We start from the raw sequence: 24,058 nt of genomic DNA, 5'->3' as shown, positions 1-24,058 counted from the left end.
GTGAATGATATCTTCTTGTTTTTTTTTTCTTCCACTGTTTATGGTGCGGCATCTCATGTTAATTTCTTTCCTGCTTTATACGAATTCATTGTCTTTATGTCTGCTGTACAGGGAGTCGATAAGTGCCGGGAGTCTCCTCCTACTGGCTGGCCACCAGCTGCTTATGTCCTACTTGGACGAGAAGATTTGGCTTTGTCTTGCGTGGCACACTCGAAGAAATCTGTGCAGCTTGAGACTCAAACCAACAGGCATTCAATTTCATTATCTGCGCCTTATATGCTACATTTACAGCCAGTGACGGTTCCCTCAACAGTGTCAGATACAATTGCCACAGATACTTCAAAATTTGACAATGTTGATACTTCTGACGATTCTTCAATAGATGGCATGGAGCATTTATTTAACTCCAGCACTCAGTTGCGATATGGTAGGGATCTACGCTTGAATGAGGTGAGTTGTTCACAGCTCTGCTTTGCGAACAAACATGAATGTTGTTGCAGTTATGAGCACTGACGTTTATTCAGGACCAAAGAATACATGGGGTTCAATATCTGCCTAATCGGAAGTCAGTGGGACTCATGTTTGACAATGCAATGAACTCTATTTTGCCTAATTTTTTACCGTATTCTGTTATGAGAACTTAGACTGCGTAAAGATAGTTGAAAATTGGATTGTGATAATTTCAGGTCACAGTTTTAAAAATATATATATTTATATTATATATACTGTAGCTGTAATTAGAATCATCTATTTCTTTCTAGATTTTGTGCTGGCTATGACTTACGAGGAATGCCCTCCTCTCTTTTTTTAGCGTATTCATTTTCTTCTGATTTCAGAGATAAAATGAACATGAGATTGTATTGTAGAAAGTGGGTTGGTACTTGGTACATAAGGACTGGGAAGATGCCTAAATTCTTCGGACACTTCTGCATATTCTTCAGACACTGCTGCATATTCTTACAGGAGACCTGCAGGTCTGGGAATGTGAATATACAATGTCAGTTAAGAGATTAAGGCATGGTTTCTTTTGTCTATGAGAGGTAAAGCCTAGTTTGACTCAAATGTCAGGAGCCATGACAGAATGTCAGAACCACAAAATTGATGCCTGAGTACCTGACAACCTAAGACAGCTGAGTGAGGATAAGCTTGTTTCTGCTTCTTTGGTCAGTCTGCAGGTGGTGGAAATTAAAAATTATTGAAACTGGATGATATTTCCAGTCATACACAAGAATGATACAACAAGGCATAGATCTCTTAAGAATGCCAAGAGCACCATATAAAAGGTCAAGATCTAGTCTGCCAACTTATAGTCCTCTTTCAGTTATTCATTCTCTATGAGAAATGATGGCTCATATGTTATCCCTGTTTTGTTTCTCTTCCCAGCATCACTTTTTAGCATGGACGTTAAACCTTTTCTTTATTGCCAATGATATCGATGATTCCATCATTTTCATGGCCAAAAGGATTTGGAGCGGGGAGGGTGGTGGTGGTTCATCTCAATCTCTTGTTGTAACTTGTAATCTAATCTAGTTGCTGTAGGTTCTGGCTGAAACACCAAAGTTGCAACTGGGATGCGCCTGTGTGGAAGGATCCTTCCTGGGCTATATGCTTCTTGTGCATGAGCAGGTCCATGTGCGATGTTTGTTATTATGAGCAAGTGAAACCAAACTTTGGATGTGACACTTTGATATTTATTGGGATAATATGCGATCTGATCTTACTCTGGAGAATCACTTGTCAAATCGAAATAAAACGCAGAGTTATGATAAACTATAGGAAAGACACTAGGTTGTGGTAGTGAGGAGGCACTTGTACGAATATTTCAGTGAATATCCAGGATTCTTTCTGTGAACTAAAACACTCCACTTTTCCATATATAAAAAAGCTCGAGGCGCACTGAGGCAACAAGGATACTAGTGCACCCTTTACCCAAAACGCTTTGCGTCTCAGCGCCTAGGCGCGCCTGATTTTTTATGCACTGCCACTTGTTGGAAGACTTTTATGTGCGCTTGGGTTGAATTGTGTTGCCTTTTAGATTTTAATTGATAATTATCGTTGCGCTTTAAATTTATGACTTGGTACAAGCAACTGAGTCTTCCCATCTTTAAACATTTCAGTGCTGCTTAAACTCCTGGCACTTTAAAGGTATATTGCATGTTGGGGACTACCTTGTCACCATGTGTAGGGATATCTGCTGGGTTGCTGGTTTCCTATACACTCTCATGGTTTGACTATGATGCATATATGAAGGGAACAAGAAACTATAGGAATAAGCATCAGTAGACTAGCGCATTAGATGCTTAGTAAGGAGAAAAGTAACTATGATTATCCCATTGAAACATATAAAAAGCTAAAAGTGGCTATCATAGTGATTGGAGGGAGTAGCATACTCAAACCATCGTCCTTCTCTATGTTATGGGATAGGGGGATGTGATTCTACCATGTTTAATCTTCTTAACCTTGCTGCTTCTGTCATATGGATTAATTTTCTTTTATCTTCCAGGTCAGACGTGTCTTGTGTTCTGCAAGACCTGTAGCAATTCAAACATCTGTTAATCCCACTGCATCAGATCAGGAGCTGCAACAGGTATGTATATACTAGTGTGATACATATTCCCTCCATTTTAAAGTGAAGTTCTACTTCTGGATCAGAGAACTTTTTTTTTCCTACATATTTGTCCCTATCAAACACATCTAATATCTTAAACAATAAATCATTGAAGGGGCGTGATTGAAAATAAATCGTAACTTGTTACTTTGAAGAGGAAAGAGGAGCTTTTTGGGACATCCCTAAATAGTACTTTCTCTGTCCAAGTTTCTGTCTTTGCTTGCATTATTGGATTTTTTGGGTATCCCAAAATGCAGTCTGCATCTAAAATAAAGGTTTTTCTATTCGTATTCCTAAAGAATATGTTCAAGCATTGATCATACTTACTGAAGAAGTGCTAAAATTAGAATTCGATAATGCATCTAGTAGCGTTACTAATGTTTGATATTTCTACTTTTAGATTCTTGTCCATAGTGCTGAGTGCTACACTTCACATTTTCCAGAAATAAATGGTCAAGTTCTTGAAACTATTGAAGCTCCCCCTCTTTGAATGCATGACTATTTACACTGAACAACCTACACTAAACTTAACATGTCTGTTTGTGATGTATTATGAGATTGGAATTCTTCCTTCTTTTGCCGTGATTAATGGTGGACTTTCAGTCCCCTTACATTGTATCATTGCTGTTGCTGTCGAATGTAATCTGTTTTCTTATCCAAAAAGAAAAAAGCTAGGATCAGGCAGGTCAACACTAGTCATCTTGAGATCCTTGAAATTGAAGAGCTATGCTCCATCCTCGGGTCCTTTTTTGGGAATATAGATGTCGGCTCCTTGCCTCTATGTGGACCATATGTTTTTCTTATGATCGTTAGTGCCATAATGGTTAGGCATTATGAAGCTATATTTCCTCCGAGTGTCGCGTAAAGGGTGATGATTTAATTTTCAGCCATACCTGCTGTATCCGCTTTGTATTGGCTGACATGTAACAGTCCTTTACAACTTTGAAAATATTGGCTTGGCAAACTGAATTTCTGATACATATCTGCTGATGTTTAATTTTATGGCTTCTGTTCTGTTCATTACCTTGTTAGCTAAATTAAAAATATTGTTACTGTCTTGTCAAACAAGATTAATTTTATTTTATATCTCTGTAAAAAGGCTCAGCTATGGCAGCTTGCTCATAGGACAACTGCTCTTCCGCTTGGACGTGGAGCATTTACTCTGGCAACTTCGTGCACCCTTTTAACAGAGGTACTTTCGATTTCTCAAATTCTGTTGTCTTGCTGTTGTTTGTGATATTCATATCTATTTATCTATGGTGAAGATACACTAAGCTTGTAATTCCATCATGTGCTATCAAAATGGTTTATGTTTGTTCTTTCTTCTTTTTTTGGTTTGGGGGGGGGGGGGATGGTGGTGCCTCCCCCTTTTAAAGAAGATAGTCCTTGTTTATGACACTGAATTCTTTCGCAGGCACTCATCGTACCAAAGCTTGTTTTGGCTGGAAGGTTGCCTGCTCAGCAGAATGCCACTGTATGCTGTGACATATGTATTTAATTTGATATTTTTTTATCGCCAAACTCAAGCTTTGTTTCTATTAATTTTTTTGAAGAACATGGGGATAGTATGCTAAATAGTACATCACCTTTTAGATGTTAATGCTGTATGAATTTCATAAGAAAATGTTGATTAGCTGTTATCTTTGCTTGTTGAGTGTCAATAGATGTGTCATTGTCTCATTTATGCTATCTTGAAGTTACTTTTCATGTCTCTTTTGGGCCGTTGCTTATCAGTTACAAGCTAATTTTCTAACTGCCAAGTCACTGTTTCAAAAACTTGGGAATTTCATATGAAGTAACTATATGTGCTTTTTTAGTGAGGGCTCCGGTTTTTCATGTCAATATCAAAATTCTGCTTAGTTGTGTACTTGAGAAGTTATGAATCTGATCTATGATGATTGAACATCTTACTTATTATACCCTTTTCTATGTTACCTTAATACGTTATTAACTTATTTTGTTTGGCCTAACTTTGCTGAACTATTACACTTATATAGTAGTCTGTATATGCTCTCCTACCAGGGTCTTGCTTCAATTTACCCTAGAGTTTGTGCACATGCTGTTTTTCCAAAATGAAAATGTGTTTTTAAATTTTTATAACTGTGTGTTCTCTGGTAGGTCAATTTAGACCCAAATATACGAAATTTGCATGAGCTTCGATCTTGGCCTGAGTTTCACAATGCAGTTGCTGCTGGGTTAAGGCTCACACCTTTTCAGGTTTGTGCTTTTTTTTTTGGTGTTAATGGATGAGATTTCCCTTGCGTTTTTTTTTTTTTTTTTTTTTCTTCACTTTTATGTGATGTATGAACTTTTATAGAATCTAGCTCAAGGATACATCGGATATTTTTTTCATCTTGTTTCTGGTTTCATTGCATTTACTATTGATGCAAAAGTTCTTTGCGGTTGGATGACTTCTTTTGTTTTCAACTCATTGCAGGGTAAAGTGTCTAGAACTTGGATCATATATAACAGGCCTGACGAGCCAAATGCTATCCATGCAGGACTTCTTTTTGCATTGGGGTTACATGGACACCTAACTGTTCTAACCATAAATGACATATTTCAGTATTATAACAAGGTGTGTGATAAAGTTGGTGCCTAGGTGGTTAACTTTCTTTTTCCAACTACTGTATTCTTTCTTTTGTATTTTAGAAATCCGATTGGGGATTGGAGATGTAGTGAAGCAATAGAGAGAGAAAGTGAGGGGGGGTGGGGTCTAGCATGGAGGTGGGAAGGCGTTGGGTAATCAAGCGCGTTGTACTGTCCTTTAATTTTGTCTGTCACCCCTTCTGAATTCTCTGCCATTTGGGTTGTTGCACCCAAGTAATTTGAAGGAAGTATAATCCTAATACAAAATTCTTCGAGCTACAAGTTGCAAAACCCTTGTCTTTGTTTTTTGCTTCTCTTGTCTAATGGCGATTCCCTTTAAACAAGAGGGCAGTATTGTCTTTTGATTCTCTTGTCTCTTTACAGCAAGAGACTGGCCAAACTTGCACACGATTTGTTGCTGGAGTGTGCCAAATAGACAGAAATGAGAAGAAGGGAAGGAAATGTGAAGAAGTTCCATGAGAGTAGGATGTCATGAACATGTTAACAACAATCAGAAACTGATTTGTATACAAGGCTTTTAAAACAATAAATTGTTCATGAACATCACTACATCAGTATTGGCGAAAATTTACAAATGGGTGTAAATATAATGTCTGTGCTTCGTAAAGATGCTCAATTGATTTCATAGGTCTTTCAGTAACAAATACTACTTGTAGATATCATACTGTTAAGCTCGATAACGGCACTAGGCTTTTTTCACTATAACTAGGTCACACCCTAGTGTCAACAGTCAAAATTAGACAAGATATATAGGCGTTCTTAACACATTTTCACTGACCACATTTTTGCTTCTTTAAGGGACATGAAAGCACAACTGTGGGGTTAATGCTTGGCCTTGCAGCTTCATACAGGGGCACTATGGAGCCAACAATGTCAAAGGTACATGCTAACTAACGAGTGATTCATTTGATGAACTTGTTACTTCAATTTCTTTATTGTTATGCATTCTCAGTCATCTTTGTCATAGTCAAAGTCCATCTTCCTTCCCCTTGTTGGATTATGCTACACTTTCTGCAACAAAATATAATCTTACGATGTTGTATTGCTGCTTAATTATTTCTTCCAGTCCTTCTATGTTCATCTACCTGCTCGTCATCCATCTTCCTTCCCAGAGCTAGAAGTTCCAACAGTTCTGCAGGTATGCACCTATTCCTGCCATTTTAAGCTGCTTCACATCTTTGCAGGTGTCCCCTAAGGTTTATTATTTATTGATGCTCCTACGTTTATATTTTGTGGACCTATATCTTTGGAGTTTTGATACAGGAGGACAATCCTGTGTAGCGTTTAATTGAAATCATCCATATCCAGAAAGAAATATTAAGAAATCTTCTGATGCTAGCTGGTAGATAAATGATTGTGCTGCCTGACTTCTTGATGTTTTTAGAAAATGGGGGAGTTCTTTTGAGTTATCATGTTGAAGAAAAATAGAATTTCTTTGGATAGCTATAGCCTATATGTAACATTGTGACAATGGCTTATAGAGTAATATGTAATTTCTTGTTGGCTGAAAATGGAAATTATTTGGGGAATGCAGACATATCTGATTTTAGTTATTGTGTTTTATACTAAACAGCTTGGTGGTTTTTCAATTGTTGTAGTTGCAAAATCATTTTAGTGGAACAGAAGTTGTTACTTTTCTGATTATATTTTTCTCTGCATGCTTCACAGTCTGCAGCTTTGATGGCTCTTGGTCTCCTTTTTGAAGGATCTGCACATCCTCAGACTATGCAATTTCTACTGGTATATATCTCCTTTGCTTCACTATACAGTATGGAGTTTGTACCCTGGGTACTTGAAGTTCGAATTCCATCAGTTGGCACTATAAGACAATATAGTGGAAGAGAAGGCCTTTTGGGATATCATGCATCAGTAGTTTCTATTTATTTGCCAGTATTGGTTACAATATCTATCTGAAATCTGTTTATTGCTCTTTGTTAAGAGATGTCTATAACAATATATTCAATTTTCATATCTGGCTGCCCTGTTGAGCCAATTCTGTCTAGACGACCAAAGGATTCTTTTGACAAAGGTGTTCTCTTTACTGTTTTGAGTAACCACCTTTTCTGCATATTCTGCTACAAAATCTTCCAAATGACTATACATATATTTTAAATTTTTGTAACTGCATTTGTCTATTGTGCTTAATGTTCGTTTTCTCAACATGCTTTACACACACACACACATATATATATATATAGAGGCAAGATCACATGAAAATGCTTTTTACATGAGAAATGAGAATGCTCTTTACATGAGAAATGAGAATGGATCTCAACCACACGATTAGATTAGAGTTACAACACTTGTTCATTAGAGTTATACCCTGCTAAAGAATTTGAACCCAAAAAAAAAAATTTTTTTGATCAATATTTGAAAAAATTCATAAGATTTCTCCATGGCTTAGCTAACCTTGTGTTTAGTTTAATAAAATGCATGTTTGAAGTTCTATAACTGTCATATAAAAGTAGGAATATGTTACATTATGCCTTGATTATAGATCATTACATGTAGTGGCGTGAAATTAGGACCAGTTTTACTTGCTTGAAATATCTGGAAAAGCAAATATATTTTTATCTGAAAGGTATCCAACTTTAGTGGAAAAGCATTGCAAAAGTAATTCATATTTTTTCAACATCATCGTAATTCCAATAACATTCCTAGTAGTTGATAGAAGGTTGTGCGAACTCTGTATTTGTACCAGGGAATTGATGAAAGGTTGTGCAAACTCTGTATTTGTTTAAAGGCTTTGGGTGAAGCCTAAAGTCAGGAGAGAAGGCCTCTTTAGATGTTCGTGAGGAACGACATTTAGAGGAATGAGCTCTGAATGGACCTCAAGTGGTAGTTGTAGGATTTTAAACAACCCTATAGTTACAGTGAGAATTTCAGGATTTGAATTGCATGTGGCTGAGGTTTTTCTGCACAACAGGGTGGAGACAGTTTTTTTCCAATGAAAAATATCTTGCATTTCTTTTATTGCTTAAGTTCTTCTGTTTTAGCACAAATAGCTGCATAAGTCTTATTCACACCTCTTGTAGTCATTCATCGAAGTAACAATAACTGACTAGAACTTTTGCAGGCTGAAATAGGCCGTAGAAGTGGTGGTGATAATGTGCTTGAGAGGGAGGGCTATGCTGTTTCTGCTGGATTTGCACTTGGACTTGTTGCGTTAGGTATGAATGATTTGATGGTATTTTTAAGACCTATTCTTGCTGACTTTGCTCTCCAATTGTAGGTCGTGGTGAGGATAAGTTCGCTTGCATGGACACATTAGTTGATCGACTGTTCCACTATGCTGGAGAAAAGACCGATGTATTTTCACAGGTGCTTCTCGACCAGTGCTTAACTTTTCTGTCTCTCATTGTGAAATCAAATACTACATAAGCATAAAAATTGTGAAGATTTTTCAAATCCCTTAGACTCTGCTATCAATTGTTTTTATTCCAGGAAAAGTCCCTCTTTGCACCAGTGACAGATGAGCACAGCAGGGGTGTTGGACAGGTAATGCAAAAAAAAAAGGCCTTGGATGGTAGCATTGTTGTGGCCTTTTCCTTGTGTAGATGTTTATTCCTTGAGATTTGGCATCGTCTCTAATTTGTCCTCTATTTGGATCATCTTAGTAGATGTTGGATGGCATTCCTGTTAATGTAGATGTCACTGCACCTGGAGCCATACTTGCTTTAGCCTTGTTATTTTTGAAGGTATGTGTTTCTACAAATTCAATCTGATGAATTAGATGAGGTTATTGCCTCGATACATTGTCTATTTTCCACATACGAGACATAGCATCGATACTCCTTAAAGACGTATATACCTCCGAAAAACCCATCTCTTGCTACTAAATAACTATATATTAAATTGAGTTTACTAGCATTCAGACAAATTTCCTTTTTCTCACAGCATGGGAAGTTAACCCCAAAAACCAAAGGAACAAATATTCCTTGTATGACCTCACTGGCCCGCATATGTCATATACAATATTTAAGATTCTTCCAAAGTGCTTCTTGATATTACCATACTTGCCCTGAAATTTTTGTTCTTCAGTTTTTTCTTGATGATACGAAAAACTAACATCAATCGTGGGTTTGAACCTAACAGTTCTTTTGAATTTGTACTGCTCCGCCTCCCCTCCCTCTTAAGTCTTACCCAAGCAAGTCACAGAGAAGGTTGGTAAGTGACTCAAAATCAAGTTGGGGGCTGAACGCTTCATCAAACTTAGAAGGATCGTCGATGATTGATATAAGAATAGTGTGTGACTGTGATTTTCATGAGGAAATCTTTCTGTTTTACATTGTAAATTTTATAATCTTTTAAAAGGCTTTCTTTCTTAAACTAAGATAAAGACTATCAGTGGGTTATGATCATACACTGCCATACAGTTAGTTTTCTTGGATTGATCTATTATATGAGCTAAATTCTAACTCCTAAACTTTTAGTCTTACCTATCATCTAAATATAGGCATGTGTAAGCTGTTTCTTATTTTATGTATTGGCCCCAAAATATAATATTATCTTCATGGTGCTGCCTCTCTATGAAATAGATGATTTTTTCACAGAGAAGAAGTATATATGCTTATCTTAGTCATCATGTTTTGATTTCTGGTAATATGCAGGTGTCTCAAATTTATTTTCATCATTAAGTATGAAGCATTTGTAGCGAGCCTGTATCTTTTAGTATTACTTGCACATTTTGTTTCCCTTTTTCTTTCTGTGGTGGGGATATGTTTGAAAAAGTACTTTGCAGTTTGCTCTATTACACAATCATCGTTGTGATATTCCGGTTTTTGTTTTTGACATTGCTCGTAATCGTACGACCTTTGTAACTCTGTATATTTATCTGACATGGCTTGTTTCATGCTTTTTTCAGACTGAATCGGAAGTGGTAGCTTCCAGACTTTCCATACCTCGTACCCATTTTGATCTGCAATATCTAAGGCCTGACTTCATTATGCTTCGTGTCATTGCACGTAACTTGATAATGTGGAACAGGTTTGATACTGTAGAATAAGCTTTTCACTAGGAGGCTCAAATGCTCGATTATAATTATTAAACCTTATTAGCTCAGCTCTGAACTCATGCAGGGTAAAGCCAACCAAAGAATGGGTTGAGTCTCAGATTCCTCAAATTGTGAAAGAAGGTATTGAGGCTCTTGGTGATGAAAGGACTGATATGGATGAGGTTGATGAAGAAGCAGTTGTCCAAGCATATGTGAATATTGTGGCAGGAGCATGCATATCTCTTGGTAAGAAAGAAATTATTGTTTTTATTCGATTTTATCATTGTGCCATTTTCTTGTATTACTTTGCCTTTTGGTGGTGTAAACCATGTGCCTGGCGCTTTCTGGTGTTGGCTTTTCGGTTGGATGTGCGATACTTCTTTCATGTTTTTAAGTGAGATGGACTGGTACTAGGAGGACTGGAGGAGGAAATAGTAGAAGATGCACTGGATGTGTGTAATCGCGTTCATGGTGATGTTTTGGGTATTTGATTCTAAGTTGGGGCTTAATGGCCTTATCTTCTGTAACAAGGCAACTGGACCAGCGGGGTTGGAGTTGTGGGATCATAGGATGTTCTTATAGCTCTAATCCTTGCCTGGACCCAATAAACTAATTCTAACTTCTGTCACTCATGGCCAATTATTATCATACTTATTTTTCAAGTCTGGCTTTGTTCCTAGTTATTTGGTAGGTATATTTTTATGCTTTCTGTTTTATTGGGGAAAATCATATCCACATTCCTTTGGCAGGTTTGAAGTATGCTGGATCAAGAAATGCCAATGCTCAGGAATTGCTGCACAGCTATGCTCTTTACTTCCTCAATGAGGTCTTTATCTTGTTTACCCTTTTTTTCACGCCTTTCATTTTCATTCTCAGTTAGATGTTTGGGTTTTGCAGATAAAGTCTGTTTCTGGTTCAGCTGGAAGTATATTTCCTAGAGGGTTGTTGAAGTTTGTGGACAGAAGCACGTTGGAAATATGCCTTCACCTTGCTGTCCTTTCCCTGTCTTTGGTGAGATAAATACAGAACTTGTATTTTATTTCTCACATTGAGGTAAATTGCCTACAACTGCATGTTTTGTGATGCTAGCTTTTTGAAGCAGGTCATGGCTGGTTCTGGGAATCTGCAGACATTCAGATTGCTCAGATTCCTGCGCAGTCGAAATTCTTCTGATGGCCAAGCTAATTTTGGCATTCAAATGGCTGTAAGTGTTAATTGTCTATATGACAGTTCAAGTTCTGAAAATTTGTAGTTTGTACCTGTCATGTCTGTTGTTCTTGTTGTACTTGCTGGCTTTGCACTCTTGTTGGCATTTCCAATGGAAGCCCAGTGTCAATTCTATTGTCTCTACATTTTTGCCTTCACTCTATTAGTCTAGCTCATCCTCTGCCTCCTTCGACTTTTTTGGCATTATGGGGATTTACGTAAGTAAGGTGGTCAATGAAGTATTCAGAATGTAGAAACTAGAAAGTGACTGCAAAATCGCATACTGATTTCTGGAGCATCTCTAAAAGATTTTCTGCGAGGGACTAGGTTTCCCTCAGCTTCCCGGAGCTGCATTAATGTGAATGATAGCCCAACATGCCTGAGCTGCTCCCAGCTTTTCTTTCTGGGTCTTTTCCCCACGGGAGATGGGGAGAGGGGGACGGTGTTTGAGCGTGGGAGTGTCTAGCTTGCGTAAGGACAAGTGTTTCACTCTTGGCTACACTATCATGATAACATGCATTCAAAGACAACAAGATATCTACAGTGATTTTGGCTTCATCTAGTCTGTCCAATGACCATATCTTAGAAGAAATTGTGGCAACTATCCATCTTTGTGCGGAAAATGGATCCTTACATTGGAGGATGTCGAATCCTTATTATTTTTTCCAAACATGTGCTTTTCTCTTTGAAAATTTTCAGAATCATCCAACATGTAGGCTGAGAAATTGGGATTTGTGTATCTTTCGCTTGCTTGACCCAAATGCATATTTTCCTTGGTAATTTATGGTCCAGCAATACATGTGGTGAAATAGTGCCACTTAGATCCCTGCCTTATACTGTTCCACTAGCTCGATCTACACTGCAGAGGACGTTTTTAGTCTCTACAAGTTTTCTTCCTTTCTATTCTGTTCTTTAATATACTCGTATTATATCCCTTATGTATTTTAAAATGACTATCTTTTTGTTGCATATTCCAGCTAATCATCTGAACAAAGCGAATCAAGCATTAGTAATTTTCATTTATGATTGCAGTCTTCTCCTGAGTCGTTCAAAGTAATTTTATTCTACTGTCTTGCTTTATAGGTAAGCCTGGCTATAGGCTTTTTGTTTCTTGGAGGAGGAATGCAGTCTTTTTCTTCATGTAAAAGTGCTATTGCTGCTTTATTGGTTACCCTCTATCCTCGTTTTCCCACTGGTACAAATGATAATCGTTGCCATCTTCAGGTACATCTGTTGGTCTAGCTAATACGAATTCTTTTTCTCTATCTTCTCTGCTTGTGCTGCTCTGATTGAAATGTCTAGAATTTTGGAGCAACCAAACAGACTTTTAAATCATCTAGATATGCTGCTTATTGGGAAAGTCAGGGTACTCTTTAACTTTTCTTTTTTCTCCACCAACAATAACAGCAGCTAATAAAAGGTATGAAAGATAGATAGTCAAAATCCCTTCTGAACTAGATTAGAGGAATAGATCCGTGAATCGGAAATATGCAAATGCTGGCGGAAATTGATTTTTATGTGAGGATGGCCTTTTCTTACGACAGGACCAGTCCTGATCTAAGAAATGAGTCTGCAGTCCATACAATTCCACTTTTACGCATAGCTGTGGAAAGGACATGAACAAGGCTTTTAGCCAACTTCTCAAGTAGATAAGAGAGTTTCTGAACACAAAATCCAGGCATTCTCAGCAGTTCCTCAACTGCAATGGAGTCTAGAGAGTGAAGAGAGCCACTAGGCAAAAACAGTTCTGATTTAGTGCACCAGCTATCCACAATCCGAAGCATGTGTGTGAGGACGAGACCTTTTAGTATTTTAAAGCATGTGTGGGCTTCTCTGTGCATATGTTTCCTTCAGCTCAATCCTTCAGAACCACATGCTGCTAACGCCACTAAAAGGTGGTAAAAATAAAAATAAAAATCCTAAAATATAGTAATAGATGTTTTTTTTCACGAACAGGGAACCTATTCCTACTCAGTTCAGATATAAGGTTAAAAAGATGTGATCTTCAAGATCCTTTACTTCACTATGCAGAAAGTTTTACAAGCTCCTTGCCTCCTACTCAATCTTGTGCAAAAACATATCTATTATTATAATTTTTGGAAAGTCTCTTAAGCTGGACATAGGATGTACATTAATTGCTTAAAAAAGATGAAAGTTCTTCAAATTACACTTCATTGCCAGCATTCATAGAGATCGTCTATTGCCAACACCCACTCTAAGAAATGACATATGTACCTTTTAACAGTACAGAGTCAGAGATACCCCATGACCTGAGACACAGCATTCTCAGTGGAAATGTTCCATATAGTTTACGTAGAACTTTTTCCTAATCCTAGAATATGAAGTACTTGAAAACTTGAAAGTTAGCCCGCCTGCACCACCTTTGAAGCCATATCCTGATTTATTGGTACAATGTCCTGCCATACAGATATACACACCAATGCACACTCTTTATCTTTTCTGAAAGGGTTTTTTCTCCTTGTCTTCCTCTTTTACTTTAGTTGTAGTTGTGCTTGATTACCTTTGATCTTTGTTCAAGATATTCTTCTTCTGATATCTTGCACCTGCATTCTCCAGGCATATAGGCACTTCTATGTTCTTGCTACAGAAGCTCGTTGGATTCAAACAGTTGATGTTGACACTGGCTTACCAGTTTACGCCCCTCTTGAAATTACTGTCAAAGAAACTGAACATCACGCAGAAACAAGTTTTTGTGAGATCACGCCTTGCCTTCTTCCAGAGCGTGCCATCGTAAGTTCACATACATATTCGAAGTGCGGATACCTTTTAACTTTGGTATCAAGTGCTTAAACTTTAAATAATGTAGAAAATTCTCGAAGTAGCATGTTCATCTGTGGTGTCAAGATTTAGTTCTTTTCTAAATAGTTTTAGCTCCTCACTAAAACATTTTGGAGAACACCAGGTCTGAATATCTGTTCTTGGACTAAAATGTTGTGTTGCTTACAGCTCAACAATGTTCGTGTTTGTGGTCCACGGTACTGGCCCCAAGTCATAGAACTTACTCCTGAAGGTAAATCTATGCTAAGTATCTGTTTTCTCAACGATAATACTATAAAAGAAAAAAGAATAGATTTTATAGTTGTTTTCTTTCTGTAACTCAGATAAACCTTGGTGGCTTTCTGGCGACAAGAATCACCCATTTAATTCTGGTGTTCTTTATATCAAAAGAAAGGTTGGAGCATGTTCCTATGTGGATGATCCTGTTGGATGTCAGTCACTAATATCACGAGCCATGAACAAGGTTTGTTTCTTATTAAGAAATACTTCATCTTGTTTTGGTACTAGTGTAATATTAATTTAATTTGTTCTATAATGTAGATTCATCAATGTGTCTATAGGTAACAAGGATTGTTTTCACCTTGTGCAGGCCTTCAGTTTGACAAGCATGAAATGTTATGCTCCCAAAATCAATAGGAATCCTGTGCCTGGTTCAAGTAATGTTGATCATTTAGTCAGCACATTTTCCTCTGATCCAAGCTTAATTGCTTTTGCCCAGCTTTGCTGTGACTCTTCCTGGAACAGCAGGTAAAGTGTGGAACTGCAATGACGTATTCTTCATTCCTTAAATATCTAGATCTCTGTTTTTCAAATTTCAAGTACATGAACCTGTAAGGTGATTGAATATCAAATCGTTTTTTCTATTTCTTTCAAGGCTTCATAAAGGATTTCTGCTCCGACATATAATACTCTTTATGTAATATGTCAAAAGAATCCAATTTCTCTGTTTATGCTTTTGGTATCTGTTGAATTTATTGTGGCTGGTTAAAGTTTCTAAGTTAGGCTTTAGAGTAGCATAACCTTATTTTTCTCAATTTCTAGAGAGAAGTATGTGATGTTATGCCAAATTGTCACAATTATATTCTATGCTATTGTTCATGCTTTAGTGCGTGTAGAGGCTGAAAGGGGAATGGCCACATTTGACATGTGAAACCATGATTAGCAATCATCACACAGGTTGTTATCCCGTAGACCGATTTAAGTTGTTAATCCATTATGCATCTTTTCAGACTGGCTACTTGAAAGATTGCTTCCTTTAGGTCTTTATTGCACTCTTGTCATATTAAACTTAGGTCGGATTTGTATGTAACTGCTTGTATTTTGGGTGACAGGTCAGATGCTGATTTCCAAGAGTTCTGCTTGCAAGTTTTGTTCGAGTGTGTTAGCAAGGACAGACCAGCTCTTTTGCAGGTATATAGTCTCTGCTTATTCTTGCTATATAATGAATCATATGGTGCAAAGGCTTCTGTTCGGACTTTGCAGCTTATATTTCTATTACCTTCTGTCAGCTGGCAGAACAGTCGAAAAATATTGGCCTTTCCTTCTTCTCATGTTGCTGCACTATTATTCTTATTTTGATATCAATTACACTGAAAATTGTGCAGGTTTACATGTCCTTATATACAATGATTAGATCAATGACTGATCAGGTTACAGGCGACAGCATCACCTTCTTCGATTCCCTTCCAATATCTAGTTTGAAGGTAATCTCTTCATCAGAGACTGCAGTTTGTCGTAGTTTTTGGTTTATACATTTTGAGATAGCTCACAAAGTCCTCCCCCCCCCCCCCAAACACACACACACAAAGAGTTGGAGAAAACTATATTGTTGCCGTGGGAGCGCTGTCACAACTTAATATGCCGGCGAAATTAGGCAGTCACAGTCGATTTCACTAACATTTGCTTTGATTATGATCTGTTCATATTACCTGCATTTATATCAATCGCAAAATCTTGAGAGACTTCTTGTGGAAAGTATTAAAATTCTCAATTGATCAATGATCTCACTTGATTAAGCTGACAGAGTACCTGCAATAATTTCTCCAATTCTCTAATTGAAGTGATATTTTGGGGGCTCATATTATCAAGGAATTGATATCTTGGTTTACTATTATGTGCATCTTTCTATTTCTTCATCTAATATCTTTATGCATTACTTATCCATGCAGCTTGTAGTAGCCTACAATGAGGCCTTGGTGAGGGGAAGATTATCCTCCTCAAGAGATGGCATTGTTCAATCAAATTATCTCGGATCTCTGAGGAAGCGCATAGAAGAACTCTTCTGCTATGCCCCTGAAATTCAGACTGATTTACACAACTATTTGACGTCTGGGAAATGGCCAGATGATAAGCTCCGAGGTAAAAACCGCTCTATAATATTATCGTGGTATCTTCAGTGGTTTTGCATACCGTCTCCACTCGTAATCCGGACAACCCTGGAGAGATTAAAGCCCAGGCTCAAGACATCCTCTGCAGTCCCTCTGTTGCGGTTAGTGTTTCCTCGGATTCATGTCAGGGTGATTTCTGAGATTGATATGTTATTGGTTGCTGGTTAGTTCGACAGAAAGGCTGCTCGTCATGGCTTCTAAAGTAAATCTGTCACTCTTAAGGGCATTCACAAGAAAGGCTCTTCCAAAACATTATCAGGTTGAGTTCCCCCGGGTTCAGCAATACAGACGACTCTTGTATAAATTATCGGGGTTTAGAGCTTGACAATGTCCATAGTACCTGTTGTATCTCCAAGCTTAATTTACTGTTGTATCTCAAGTTTAGCCGCCAATGTATATCAGGAATTGATGATCTCCGCAAAATTTAGGAAATCTATGTCCATTGAAGTTACTCCTATGTAGTTAGAACAGTTCGTTGCTTCCCTCTTTTGGGTTTACATAGTTTTACCCAATTATTTGTGTAATTATAAAGTTCTGTTTTTTTTCTTGGGACTAAATTTAATGGACAACTAATACACTTTTTTTTTTTTTTACTTATAGATACTTTTGTACTTTTATTATCTTATAAAAACCATTTATCGATATGTTTTATTAGTAATCAAAATTGAAAGTTTTAACTTTCAAAATTACGGTATCCAATTATATTTTAGAAATTAAACGATTACAGTGATGCAGAAATGTATCAAATACCGAGTTTGTTAACGTCTTCAAGAACAAGAATGATATGCCATTGCAATTTTAAAATTTGCTAAGGTTCTTGTGTCGAAAACTTGAGGGATTAATGGAGTAAACATCTAAATGATAACAATATCATTTATATTCATACTATTATTCAGCCAATACTTATTACATGTGCATAATTGAGACTATTTAATTTCTAAAAGCCAACTTAATCTCACTAAGTTAATTTGCATGAAGTGAAGAAAGCAGGTTTTATTAATCAAGTTTTTAACTGATCCTAGCAAGCACCCCAACAAGGCCAGCAGAATTAGCGGTAGCAGGTTCAGCCAACTGATAATCACTTCTTTGATCAACATAATTATCATTTTTATCAGGTCCACCTACAATTGCTCCGACCAAAACATTTGGGTTAGGTTGGTTTTTATTAAACCAATTGGTGAACCCATCTTTGCACCCAACTGGTGTGGGATCCTTCTTGATTGATACAATTGAAGATCCTCTATGATGCACTTGTTGTGGGTAGTTTGACCCATATCCAACCATGTAGCTTGTGTTCTTTGGGTTGGCTCCTAGTATGTAGTCAACCTAGTTGCCATGAAATAGTGTTACAGATTACAAGAAAGCTAAGATTCAGGCCATAGTTATTACAGTTGGTCTTGTAAGAGACCGCCTACTTTTATTTTAATATTAGGCTCGGCCCAATCTCAATATTAAGAAGAGAACATGCCACTTTTTTTAATATTCTGACCAATTTAATTTATTTAGGACCAATTTTATTGATTTCGTGACCAGTTTAATCTATATTCAATAATGATATTCTTTAACCCATTCAGTGACTAGTTTAATCCATTTAGTGACTAGTTTAATCCGTTCCATAACAGCACTGTGTTATTTTTTGAAATTGTCTATTGTAATTCGAGAATCAAGAAAAATAAAGAAAGGAAAAGAGAATGGATGACTATTAACTAGAATAGTGTTGGGTTAGAGTGAAATAGAATGGGCTTGTTAGAAGATTTCAATACTGAGTTCGTCTAATTTTATGTTAAAATTAGACCTTCTATTCTAATAATTTATGTAGTTATTATACTAATATGTGATCGTTGAAGCTATATAGAGAGAGTTACAAATAATAGTCTATCATATAAACGAAATTCGATCTCTAGTTTGGTTGTGAACATAAGATTATGAGGTGAAAAAAAACACATACCTGTGATTTAGCAAAAGCAATGAGGTCAGGTGGATTGACCAAAGAAGACGGACAATTAAGGGATTTTCCAGAAGCAAAGAGGTAATCAGCATAGATTGTAATGACAAAGGTAGCAGTTGATGTGTATTGGAGATTATCCCAATCATTAAACCATAATAATCCACCACTTGTCTTATAAATGTTGGTGTTGCCCTTTTCAATGCAATTACAAAGAAATTGCTCTGCTTCACTTTTGTATTCTCCCCATTTTCCTGAGTTTTGAACATTTCCCTCTAAAATTTGCTGCAGATTAATATATTTTCCGTAATATAAGATTAACATATTGATCATCATAAATTCATTATTACAATTGCCATAAATAAAACATATTAATGATTAACAAGATAATAATAAGTACGTCAAATACGATACTCCATGATGCAAGTCAAAATCAAATCTCGTTGCAAAGACATCATGTATAGAAGTTTCCTATTTGATGATTTTATCTTTTGAAACAAATTGATTATTTTTTTTATCTATATGAGTCACGATGGCAGTACAAAATACAAAGAAAGGGAGGGGATCGGAGATTTGAGACAGATTGATGCTTTAAACATTACTTATATTTTAATTTACGCACTATGGTACGGCCTTTTTTCTTGTTTTTCTCTATTTGTTTTATACAATTTTTCGTGTGCGTTAAAAATTGTAAAAAAGTTCAATATTTTGACAAATAATCTGGCGAGACAATAATTTAAGTAGACCCGCATAATTAACTTCAACTGTAAAATTAAAATCAATCAGATAGCTAGAGTACAGAAAAAGAAATAAACAAAAAACAAAAGGGATTAATATATTGTTGTAGGGGAGTGCACGATATGTACGCATGCATGCATCATGCATGAAGCCTTAGCTCAACTAATTAATGAAGCAACTAATAGAGCAGGATTAAATGTTTTAAAAAACCCTTAATAAGGAAAGTGTAACTAACCTTAGAATTAAGGGTATATAATACCGGCATTTCGCGGACTTAATTAGTTATTTAACGGTTACATAGTCAATTTGAATTCCTAAAGAAATGATACAAGAAACCCTATATATGTAGCTAAGAAAAAAAAATTATACTTACTCTGTTTTAAAATATAAGGCACACATGACATTTGAAGTCGGACTTTGACAGTTATTACTCTCAACTTATGTTGATAATTTTTTTTTAAAAAAATAATGTTATTATAGTATTTTTCAAGATAGATCCAATGGTATAATTTTTGTTTACCATATTATGATAGTTATTTTTTATCAAAGCAAATTTTTATAAAACGTAAATGTCTTATATTTTGAAACGGAGGAAATAGAGTAGTACCTTAGCAATAAGAATTTGGGCACCAACAAACTTGTCATCCCAAGAAAACATGGATCTCGTTCCACCACTACCCTGAAAGTTCCCCAAGAAGTCGTAGTAGCCTTTCTCTCCAGTAGCTCTATGTAGCCATGCAGCTGCCCATAATAACTCGTCCTGCATAATATAATAAATATTTGATTAATTGATCTTTGTTTTAATCAATACAATTAATTTACATAAATCTTTATGTAATACCTGGAAACCACTGCTCGAGTAGAATTGTGCAGCTGATGGAATACTATCCGAATATTTTCCTTGGTGACTTGTTGCAAAATTGAATAGCTGCTCACATGCAATATCATCGTTATTATGATATTTTAGCTTGGGTGTATCCAACCTCACTAACTACGATTAGTAGCCTAAATACTACCAACTAGGGGTGGGGTGTATTCCGTACCATATAAAGGAGGCCGGAAGCCTAATATGTTGTCGAAGACGGTAGGTTTTATGGTACAGACTACACCCCACCTTGTAGTTGGTGGTGTTTAGGCTACTAGTCATAATTGGTGGTGTCGGGTGCATCCAAGCTATCGTTCAAGGTGTTGTGACCAAACACACACAATGTAAATAGTATGTGTTTAACTAGAGATTTTTGTACACGGTAGTCGAACACAATTTAAAAACTAAACGAATAAATTAAAGAAGTTCATGTACGTTTTGGTAATTAAATTAAGCTCAAGGCTGATAAGTTCAGATAAGTTAAAATTGAGTTTTGTGAATTCACCCCTATATATTATCATATACATGCAGGCAAATTTGGGTGCTCAAACCTAAGATCTCCATTTTCCGATATATTCAATTAATTGCAAGTAAGGTTCTAATTTATTTTTTTTGATCCATATGAGCCATGAAGGCAGTACAAAGAAGTGGAGGAGGGATTCGAACCTATGACCTATCGAATATCGTTCACAGCACCTCAATCTTAACCACTAGACCAAGACACATCCTTGATAAGTAAGGTTCTAATTGCTAGTAAAGGATCTCAATTTATTGTTATTACAATCGAATTAACATAACAAATGAAGTCTTTAAGAGAGGGTTTACCAATAACTAATTACCTGTTTTGCATGAACAAGAAGCAAGGATGAATATTTACTATCAACATGCTTGAAAGCTATAGAAGCAGCCGCAAGAGCAGCCGAGGTCTCAGCAGCCAAGTCGGAGCCAGGGTTTTGCTCGTCGATCTTAAAAACCGGCCTCGGCGTGGTCATGTCCTCAGGCCTCTCCCAGCACTGGTGATCGGAGCTTCCTTCGCCGACGCCGGCATAGAGGAGGTTTGGTTGCGGATGAGCTTTGATGAAATAATTAGTCCCCCATTTGATAGCAGCTAATGCATTATGGAGTTCATTATGAGCCTCAAAGTGAGAACTATACTCAACTACACCCCATGCAAGTAGGGTTACTGTAAATGCCATTGGAAATCCGAATTTAACGTTGTCTCCTGCATCATAGTATCCTCCTACTAGATCCACCTGTTAATTTGATTTCATATTCATGTACAATCAATCAAACTAATTTATCGTGATTCAGTAACTTAAAGGATGGCTAACCTTCTAATTATTGAAAGTTTTTTCGTCAAGAATACATCAAAACATCAATTTTATGACATTTCTATGTCCGATTAATTAATTATGTGTATATATCAATATTTTATTCTATTGTATTTAAGATGGTTTGACAATTTTTAGGATCGAATGACTCAAATATTTTCTATTTCGTTTTCTTTAGTAGTTACAATGATAATTGCACCATTAGTGGTATCAATAAAAGATATATAGAGTAAGATCCACACAATTTTAATGTACAATTAATAGTACTATTCTCTCCGTTCTTTTTTACTTTTTCTATTTTGACTTTTAACACAATTTTCGTAACTCACTTAAACTAAATTTGAGACTAATAGTTAAACAAATTTTATTCTTTAAAATATTTTTCAATTTGTTTTAATTTATTCGATAAGTATTAGCTTTTTGTAGTTTTTATTAATCGATTGTTAAAATATATCTATAGTCAAAGAAACAAAATGAATATGTATTTATGGAGGATATTTTACACCTTATTATATTTTTTTGTAACAATAAAATCAAAAAATAATATTCAATCATTTTCAAAATTGAGTTGAAGAAACCTAACCACATTGAGTATTCTCAAATTGTTAATTTTTTGCCCTTGATCACTTGAAATCTAATATTGATGTAAAAGCTCCTAGCCTCCTACCAACAATTACAAAAGAGTAATTGAATTTGGAGAGATGATAAAATTAATTAATTCCTTATCTCGTTGATATGTTTTGCCATGAAACTTTCTACACAGTATGTATTTGTCATTTTTTGTAAAAACTTAAAATAAAAAACTCCCCCTTTAAACTAAATCTTTCATTTTTTAAATTTTGGACAACAATCTTTAAGAAACAATCAATTTTAAATATATCAATAATAAAAAAAATGCATGTAATAAAATACTCCCTCGGTTTATTTTTATCTTTCCTACTTTGACTTTGCACATTTATCAATGTAATTATTCTATATTAAATATCTTTTTATTACATATTAGTAAAAATTATAATAATTGAATATTAATAAAGTACTCATTTCGACGAATCAAACAAGACCCGATAAGACTATGTTTTTTCTTATATATTGAGAAAAATCTAAAAGATCCTCTCTAATTCTGAATAATGTCGAGATTCTAGATGAGAAAGATAAAAAAAAATACAGAGCTAGTAAATTGGAGTATACGTACACCGGCATCCTGGCCGTCTTTAAGACCCGAGTTACCGCGCCATGTAACTCGCTGATGAGCAGGTAATTTGCCAGATCTTTGAGCTTCAAAGTATAGCAAAGATTTGCTTAAGGCTTGTTTATAATTTATAGAAATAACACCATGAATAAGAAGAGAAATTAGCACAAATAACAAGCTGAAGTTATTTATAGTTGATGCCATTATCTTTTGTATATATGATCAATGGAAAATAACTCAAATGGAGGGTTTTATATAATATATATACATGATTGTTTATTTTGAGTATATGTTTAGAATGAAAAATAAATCAAGGAGTACAAATTTATATGATCAATTTATGATCTCTAGAATATTTCATGTATGATTATTTACCATTTTGACTTGTTTATGTTACCATTTTACTTGATTCATCTTGAAGATCATATTTAATATTCTCTTTATGGAGGTAATTTATTATTTCCATCGTTTTATTTAGTTGCACTTACACTATCTAAAATCTAAATGAATATATGATGATATGATCACCCTCTGCCCTACTTTTTTCCATGATATCTTTTAGATACTATGGATCATAAAGGGGTATTCCAAGATATTACTATTACAAGTATATAAGTACAATAGTACATTATCAATTCAAAATGATATATACTCCCTCTATTTCTTTTCTAAGACACCCATATTTGAGGACGGACTTTGACCATAAATTACTCTTAAATCATATTGATAAAAGTAATATATATATAGGTATTTTTCAAGAAAAATCTTATAATGATATAATTTTATAATTTACCGTCAAAATAAATTTCCGAGTATAAATATAGGATCCTAGGGAGTACGAGAAAATAGTGTATTTTCCTTGAGCCATAGTAAACAAGATTTATGGTATAAGATAAAGGAGATGTGTATATTTAATCCCAAGTTTTGGATGTTACCTCAAAACATTTTATAACTTAGAGCGCATGCTTTTTCTTCCCCTTTAAACACGTTTAACAAGTTTAGTTAAGTTTCAATAAGATCTAATAAGTTTTAATATGTTTGGATAAGTTCCAATAATTTCAGTAAAGTTACAAAAAGTTTCAACACCTTATAAATAAACTTCAATGATTTTCAATAAATTTAGATAAGTTCAGATAATTTCCAATAAATTCATATATCATATAACTTCATTTAAGTTCTAATAAATTAAGAAAAAAATAAGGTGAATAAGGAATCATAGGACCCGAAAGTCTTGATCTACCAATATTTATATGACCCATGAACTACTAGTGAGAGCGATAGGTTGTGTGACTGAGAGAACGAAACCGCATAAATTAGCAGTTGGTATTCTCAGAGAGTTGAAGACCATGTTATTATACTTCATAATCAAGCAGAACATATAGCATAA

At 35.6% G+C, this 24,058-nt stretch overlaps 2 protein-coding genes across 4 annotated transcripts in view; one reads left to right on the top strand and one right to left on the bottom strand.

Annotated features, from left to right (window-relative positions):
• The window catches only part of LOC104903210 (anaphase-promoting complex subunit 1), a 28,457-nt gene extending 11,255 nt beyond the window's left edge, over window positions 1-17,202 (top strand). For all 3 annotated transcript variants that reach the window (XM_010691211.4, XM_048639645.2, XM_048639646.2), the window contains 26 exons: window positions 112-450; window positions 2,504-2,587; window positions 3,708-3,800; window positions 4,023-4,082; window positions 4,727-4,825; window positions 5,046-5,186; window positions 6,017-6,097; window positions 6,285-6,356; window positions 6,887-6,958; window positions 8,295-8,388; window positions 8,451-8,539; window positions 8,663-8,716; window positions 8,839-8,916; window positions 10,083-10,204; window positions 10,297-10,457; window positions 10,961-11,037; window positions 11,109-11,222; window positions 11,314-11,415; window positions 12,501-12,641; window positions 13,995-14,168; window positions 14,385-14,448; window positions 14,540-14,679; window positions 14,806-14,963; window positions 15,548-15,626; window positions 15,821-15,919; window positions 16,385-17,202. In XM_010691211.4, the coding sequence (XP_010689513.2) occupies window positions 112-450; window positions 2,504-2,587; window positions 3,708-3,800; window positions 4,023-4,082; window positions 4,727-4,825; window positions 5,046-5,186; window positions 6,017-6,097; window positions 6,285-6,356; window positions 6,887-6,958; window positions 8,295-8,388; window positions 8,451-8,539; window positions 8,663-8,716; window positions 8,839-8,916; window positions 10,083-10,204; window positions 10,297-10,457; window positions 10,961-11,037; window positions 11,109-11,222; window positions 11,314-11,415; window positions 12,501-12,641; window positions 13,995-14,168; window positions 14,385-14,448; window positions 14,540-14,679; window positions 14,806-14,963; window positions 15,548-15,626; window positions 15,821-15,919; window positions 16,385-16,771 (3,174 nt within the window). In that variant the 3' untranslated portion in view covers window positions 16,772-17,202. The remainder of the gene's footprint in view (window positions 1-111; window positions 451-2,503; window positions 2,588-3,707; window positions 3,801-4,022; window positions 4,083-4,726; window positions 4,826-5,045; window positions 5,187-6,016; window positions 6,098-6,284; window positions 6,357-6,886; window positions 6,959-8,294; window positions 8,389-8,450; window positions 8,540-8,662; window positions 8,717-8,838; window positions 8,917-10,082; window positions 10,205-10,296; window positions 10,458-10,960; window positions 11,038-11,108; window positions 11,223-11,313; window positions 11,416-12,500; window positions 12,642-13,994; window positions 14,169-14,384; window positions 14,449-14,539; window positions 14,680-14,805; window positions 14,964-15,547; window positions 15,627-15,820; window positions 15,920-16,384) is intronic.
• Window positions 17,203-17,328: 126 nt separating this feature from the next.
• On the bottom strand, window positions 17,329-22,875 carry LOC104883353 (endoglucanase 14). The gene is made up of 6 exons (XM_010667863.4): window positions 22,675-22,875; window positions 20,991-21,404; window positions 20,128-20,214; window positions 19,894-20,046; window positions 18,552-18,833; window positions 17,329-17,929 (listed from the first exon to the last, which is right to left on the bottom strand). The coding sequence occupies exons 1-6, from the start codon at window positions 22,873-22,875 to the stop codon at window positions 17,612-17,614; spliced, it is 1,455 nt and encodes a 484-aa protein (XP_010666165.2). The 3' UTR covers window positions 17,329-17,611.
• Between the last annotated feature and the right edge of the window lie 1,183 nt (window positions 22,876-24,058).

The sequence above is a fragment of the Beta vulgaris genome, chromosome 2 (genome assembly GCF_026745355.1).
Source record: "Beta vulgaris subsp. vulgaris cultivar EL10 chromosome 2, EL10.2, whole genome shotgun sequence".
NCBI classification, from domain to species: Eukaryota; Viridiplantae; Streptophyta; class Magnoliopsida; order Caryophyllales; family Amaranthaceae; genus Beta; species Beta vulgaris.
This window is presented reverse-complemented; position numbering and strand designations above follow the sequence as displayed.

Coding starts and splice junctions, on each gene's coding strand:
- LOC104883353 (XM_010667863.4), bottom strand. CDS start 22,875: ATGGCATCAACTATAAATAACTTCAGCTTGTTATTTGTGCTAATTTCT. Junction 21,405..22,674: donor AAGACGGCCAGGATGCCGGT/GTACGTATACTC, acceptor TCAAATTAACAG/GTGGATCTAGTAGGAGGATA. Junction 20,047..20,127: donor ACTCGAGCAGTGGTTTCCAG/GTATTACATAAA, acceptor TATATTATGCAG/GACGAGTTATTATGGGCAGC.